Genomic DNA, 5,746 nt, shown 5'->3' with positions numbered 1-5,746 from the left:
AAGAATAAGAAAATAAATAAAAGAAATTAAAATATAATTATTTAAGGGGCATATTAGTCATTTTAGGTGGGATGTGGACCAAAAACACAAGAAAATACAACCATAGGGACCACACAATGTATCTAAAATTGGACCAGTGGTGTACCAACATTTCGTTTTGGACCAAAAACACATAAATTTGCCAACCACAGGGACCATTTTGGCAATTTTGTCAAAGACAAATATGGTAGAAACTTTATGAAAACCTTTAGTTCCATAGTACAATTACATTCTCTAGAATTTACACAAATTGCACAATAATTAAATAGTCATAATTCACCATCTATGATCTACCTAATAAAAGATTACACAAAACTTGCATCTAAGCATCTTTCACTCATCATCGTTATCATCTTGATTGTTGCCTTGTGTGTGTTTCTGAGCATTATACATATCAGCAACCTGAAAAATAATTACACAAACCAAATATTTAAAAAAAAAAAAAAAAATCATTATTTATTTGATACCAAAAAATAATTACATAAATAAATGGTTGCTCTTTCTCACCATATCTGAAGATGAAGCATCCTCTGGACCCTTGTCTTCTCTAACACGAAGTAAACGTGGGAATCTCAGTGAAATACCCTTTTTTTTTCAATTTAAAATAAAACAATAAGAAAAATAGAAAATATCAATATGCATGTAAATAACTAAATATACAATGAGTTCATGTAAATAAAATTAAACCTTATTAGGGTCAACTGCACCAATTGCAGCACAATAAACAGGGCTGATGGTCAAATCTGCAGCTTTGACCTCCCAAACCTGTAAACCATAATGTTTGTGGAAAGATTTTTTAATAAAAATATAAAAATGTAATGATTATTAATTATTAATTTATTAATTTATTATTACCTCAGTTGCCTCAAACCACACATCTGGATTTATAGAATCTGCATATCGGTAGTATGACTATATGCCAAAACAAATGAATATGAAAATTATAAACAGGCTAAATGCAAGAAATAGCAATGTACTTTCATTTCTTTATAAAAATATAATAAAAATAATTTAAAAAAAAAAAAAGTTCAAACCTTGGGTTTTGGGATGACTTTAGAACGAAGACTTGTTGACCTTTCTTCAAGCATGGCTTCTGAAAAACCAGTCCCTATAAAAAAAAAAAAAAAAAAAAAAACATATGTATATATTTCTACATTCATAAGCATCAAGATTCAAGAATGTTTAAAAATAAATAAAAAATGGAATTTTTTTTAATTACCAATTTTGCAAATGGTTTGATATTCATCCTTATTGTTGTCATAACACGCAAGAAGAAAAGCACCATATACACCTACACGTTTTCCTCTCCCATGAAAAGCAGCAATTGGCACTAAATCCAATGAGTCACCAATACTACAAAAAAATATTATATTTAATTACTTATTTATATATATAAAAAATAAATATTAAATTTATTTATCAAAATACCTGTCCATGTAGTCTTTCTTTAACTTGAGCCAGTTATTTGATCGTTTTGCAGGCTCATATGTCGCATCTTTATTTAACGTTTTGATAATCAATCCCTCACAACTACAAAAAAAATAATAATAATTAAAAAAAAAAATACCCATGAACTAATTATATAATTATTTATCTATTTAGTACCTGCCATTGACAGCAGCGTCTAAAAAGGTTTGAATTTTTTCGAGATCATTTGAAGTTATGGCTGTAGCAAGCTGGAAAAATCCAGGTTCTTCATTGAAAGATTCATATAGACGCTGAAAAAAAAAAGAAAATTCAAATTTAATAAAAATAAAAATGAAAAATAGAAAAAGTAGAGAGAGAAATCTGACCTCTCTACGAATACTGAGTTGTTCTTGTAGAAGTTGTTGTCCATTCAAATACAACAAATCAAATGCGTAAATGCATACATCCACTTTGATGTCACTCATTACAACGTTTTTTCGAGCACGTGTGCTTAAAATCTATTAAAAAAAACAATAAAAATAAATAAATTTATTTATATAAAGTATATGATGATGATGATGATGATGATGATGATGGTATATAAATTATAAAAGTCACCTGGAATGGGAGAATTTTTTGTTTCTTGCGATCATATGCAACGATTTCACAGTCCAAAACGAATGATGTCACGCTTGGTTTTTTAACTCTGTAGAAAATTTTAAAATGTTAGATTTGTTTTTTTGGGAACAAATATGAATTTTGACCCAACAAGATTTTTCTTACAAATTTGGTCTTTATTTGAGGGTTTTGCAATATTTTTTTGTCTATATTCCATAAAAATGACTACTTTTGGTCTTTTCTTGCAAATTTGGTCCTTATTAGAGGTTTTTGTCATGTTTTTTGGTCCTTTTTAAAGTAAAATGACTATTTTTTATCCTGTTTGCAATTTTGAGCATTTTTAAAAGGCTTATTTGAGGTTTTCGTAACGTATTTAGTCTCTGTTTCAAATAAAATGACTATTTTTGGACCCAAAACAATTTTCTTGCAAATTTGGTACTTATTTGAGGTTTTTATAATGTTTTTTTGTCCTTTTTCAAGTAAAATGACTATTTTTTATCCTTTGTGCAAATTTGGTCCTTTTTAAAGGTTTTTGTAATGTTTTTGGTCCCTGTTTCAGTAAAATGATCCCAAAAAAATCTTGCAAATTTGGTCCTTATTTAAGGTTTTTGTAAGTTGTAACATTTTTGGTCCCTGTTCCAAGTAAAATGACTAATTAAGGTCCCTGTGACTTTTGCAATTTTGATCCCAAAAATAGTCATTTCAATTGAAACAGATACCAAACACGTAACAAAAACCTCATACAAGCACCAAACTGCATGAGAAAACTTTTGGGACCTAAATTGAAAAGAATCAGTTATACTCAGGGACCAAAAATGTAAATTTAATTTAAAAAATAAAATACCTTGAAGCAGCAACCACAACATCAGGGAACTTTTCAGTATTTCTTTCAGCATTTCTGCTGTATATTTGAACTGTGCCATCTTCCAAATAATGTATCTGTTGAATGTAAAATTTGTTAAGTGCTAATAAATAATAATATTTCAGGTGTGTATTTTTTTTTTTTTTTTTTAAAAAAGTTTATAAAGCTGATGATGTCACCTGGGCCCGTTCTCCATCATATTTGTACTCACAAGTGAACTCCATATCTTGAAATTTATCCAAAATTTCAGATACTCCTTTAGTAGGTTTAGCAAGCATGGGTCCCACTGGAACACCAGGTGAAAAGCAACATGTTTTTGGTAGATTCCATACAGTATCAGAGAGAAGAGCAGGGACAATTTTGTCATATACAGGAATTACAGAGTACACTTGTTTCACAATCTTTGCAGCCTGAGGACATATTATAGAACAAACTATTAGATATTCTGATACTTCATTGTATATGCAAAGAGTTAATCATTAAAGAAACTTTCTTCTGTTATAATTGAGTATAAACTGACCTCTTCTAAGGGTGAATCTGAGTGCTTTGAAGGTGATTGACCATTTTCAGTGTACACAATAGCATACCCCAATGCAGTCAAGAGTGTTTGTTCAGCTAAACCAATTCGCAATTTTGTCTTCAAAAACAAAAACCAAAGTAATTAGAACAGAAATGAAGCAAAAAGTCCAACTCAATCGTCTTTTAAGATGAACATATACTAACCTGAAGTAATCGTATCAAATATTGAGGTTCACAGTCAGTTGCTGCAACAAGAAGTCCCTTGATATGATTCTTCTTCTTATCTTGACTATCCTTCCCAGATTCCTATCAAGATTTAAACAGGTTAAAAGATGTTCAGAATGAATTAAACAGATTTAATAGTTTCTTACCTTGGCAATAACCCTGAATGTATCAAAAACTTTAGAAACTGTCAAAGGTTGAGGTTTACGCATCAGAGGTTGGGAAGAGCGGCTTGCTTTGGCAACAAGGCCCAAGTCTCCCAGTTCCTGTCATCGAAAGATATAAAATTTTAGCTTTTTTTATGAACATGACGTTTTATTTCGAATTTGAAAGAGACTTGAGTTAGAGAAGATGGAAACATGCCTTGTATTGCTTTTTGATGTGTGCTTCTTTTGCACCACAAGCTTCAGCGAGTGCTTTGATGATGGAAGCATCACCGATTCCAAGCTCTAATCCTTCGTGAGCTGGGGCGATTCTATTGGCCAAGAGGTATACAACTGCAACTAAATCGTCAGGTGTTGTCTTGATTACAGTTCTCAGCATGTTACAGACGATTTCTGTAATCAGAATCCGACCAGATTCTTTGGAGATTGCGTCAAAAACCCGACAAAGAAATAGGAATGGCACCCTTTCTCCTTCGCCCCAGAACGCAGCCTTTTCGGGTTTGAAGTTTGCCGGTTTCTTCTTCAATTGAATCATACTCTCATCAACATCAATCGCCGGTGGTTTTTTAGATGCATTTTCTTCCTTTGATGGAACAACATCAAGGTTTGGCTTAGCTTCTATAATCCCATTTGAGACAGTTTCGTCTTTACTTTGATTCGTGTCCGATGTTTTCTCGGGTTTTGGTGAGACTTCTGCAACTTTAGCTTCGGTGACTGGGGTTGAACTAATTGGGGGTTTTGAATCTAGGGTTTTGCGTTTCTTGGGGGACGAGGAAGACACCTGGGTTTTCTTCTTTGCGTTCGTATCCACTGGTTTATCCGGCTTTGGTGAGTCTTCTGCAACTTTAGCTTCGCTAATTGGAGTCGAACTGATTGAGGGTTTTGAATCTAGGGTTTTGCGTTTCTTAGGGGAAGCGGAAGATTCCGTGGTTTTCTTCTTCGCGGCAGCCGCACGAGCATTGGACATGAGTGCATCGAAGGCGGAGGGACGAGATGATGACATTTTGTTCGAAAGAAAGAAGAGAGGAAATGTTAGGGATGATGAGTACGAAAAATTAACAAGATAATTTCTAATAGGGCGAGAGAATGCGGTGGTTATGGTGTTGGTGTGAGTCACACTATAACAGCACGACCGGAGCGATAACATCAACCAGCTGTCCCTCGTGGTGGTTGTGGCGGCGGCCGGTGGGGGTTTATTTCAGTGTTTTGAGAGGGAAAAGAGAAAGCGTTGGGCGAAAGCTGCAGACTTGGCGGGAAAAAAAGGGTATCGTTTGTGATTATTGGTGTCGCCGGAGATTTGCAATCTCCAGCGGATCGTTTTGTTTTTTCTTTTTCCCCAATTAAACAAGTTTTTACATATGTTGCTGGTAGATAATGATTTGGATAAATGAGTTTAGGTTTTGTATAATTTAATTATTAAATTTATTTTTGTTATTTTGACATCTTGTTGAACTTGTAATACATAATTGTTTAAAAAATATTAATATCGATAGATATAGTTGTTTTGTCTGTTTTTTTTTATCTTTCTCAAGTTAAACATGAATTTTCCGTTAACCTTCCCTAACAGATTTTGAATTTTTTGGTGTTCAGTCAAAATCGAACACAAACATTTGGGTGTTCATCCCAATTTTTAAAGAGTACACAAAAATTGCTTTTTAAAAGGATACGTGTGTTTGTGTATGTTTTTATGAATTCAATAAGAAGAAATTTAAGATGAACTCGTATCTTATGAATTTCATATCAGTTAGAATTTTAGAATAACCGAGATGAACCTGAAAAACTTTAAAAAGTAATTTCAAGAAATTAAAAAAATTGACTTTTAGGGTTCGAGAAATTCGAGTTCCATGTGTTAATAAATCGAGATGTGTAAAGGGTACTCAATCTTAAGCTTAATTTCGTAAACTTCGGAGAATAC

The 5,746-nt window shown here is 32.6% G+C and overlaps 1 protein-coding gene across 1 annotated transcript; it reads right to left on the bottom strand.

The window, feature by feature from the left end:
• Positions 1 to 224: 224 nt before the first annotated feature.
• Positions 225 to 5,173, bottom strand: LIG1 (DNA ligase 1). The gene is made up of 16 exons (XM_078984999.1): positions 4,031 to 5,173; positions 3,817 to 3,933; positions 3,650 to 3,751; positions 3,447 to 3,563; positions 3,106 to 3,336; positions 2,909 to 3,003; positions 2,065 to 2,152; positions 1,833 to 1,964; positions 1,645 to 1,757; positions 1,468 to 1,569; positions 1,259 to 1,392; positions 1,074 to 1,147; positions 895 to 951; positions 727 to 804; positions 547 to 624; positions 225 to 441 (listed from the first exon to the last, which is right to left on the bottom strand). The coding sequence occupies exons 1-16, from the start codon at positions 4,976 to 4,978 to the stop codon at positions 373 to 375; spliced, it is 2,535 nt and encodes an 844-aa protein (XP_078841125.1). The 5' UTR covers positions 4,979 to 5,173; the 3' UTR covers positions 225 to 372.
• Between the last annotated feature and the right edge of the window lie 573 nt (positions 5,174 to 5,746).

This window comes from Lactuca saligna, chromosome 1, assembly GCF_052625555.1.
Source record: "Lactuca saligna cultivar CGN05327 chromosome 1, ASM5262555v1, whole genome shotgun sequence".
Classification (NCBI taxonomy): domain Eukaryota; kingdom Viridiplantae; phylum Streptophyta; class Magnoliopsida; order Asterales; family Asteraceae; genus Lactuca; species Lactuca saligna.
This window is presented reverse-complemented; position numbering and strand designations above follow the sequence as displayed.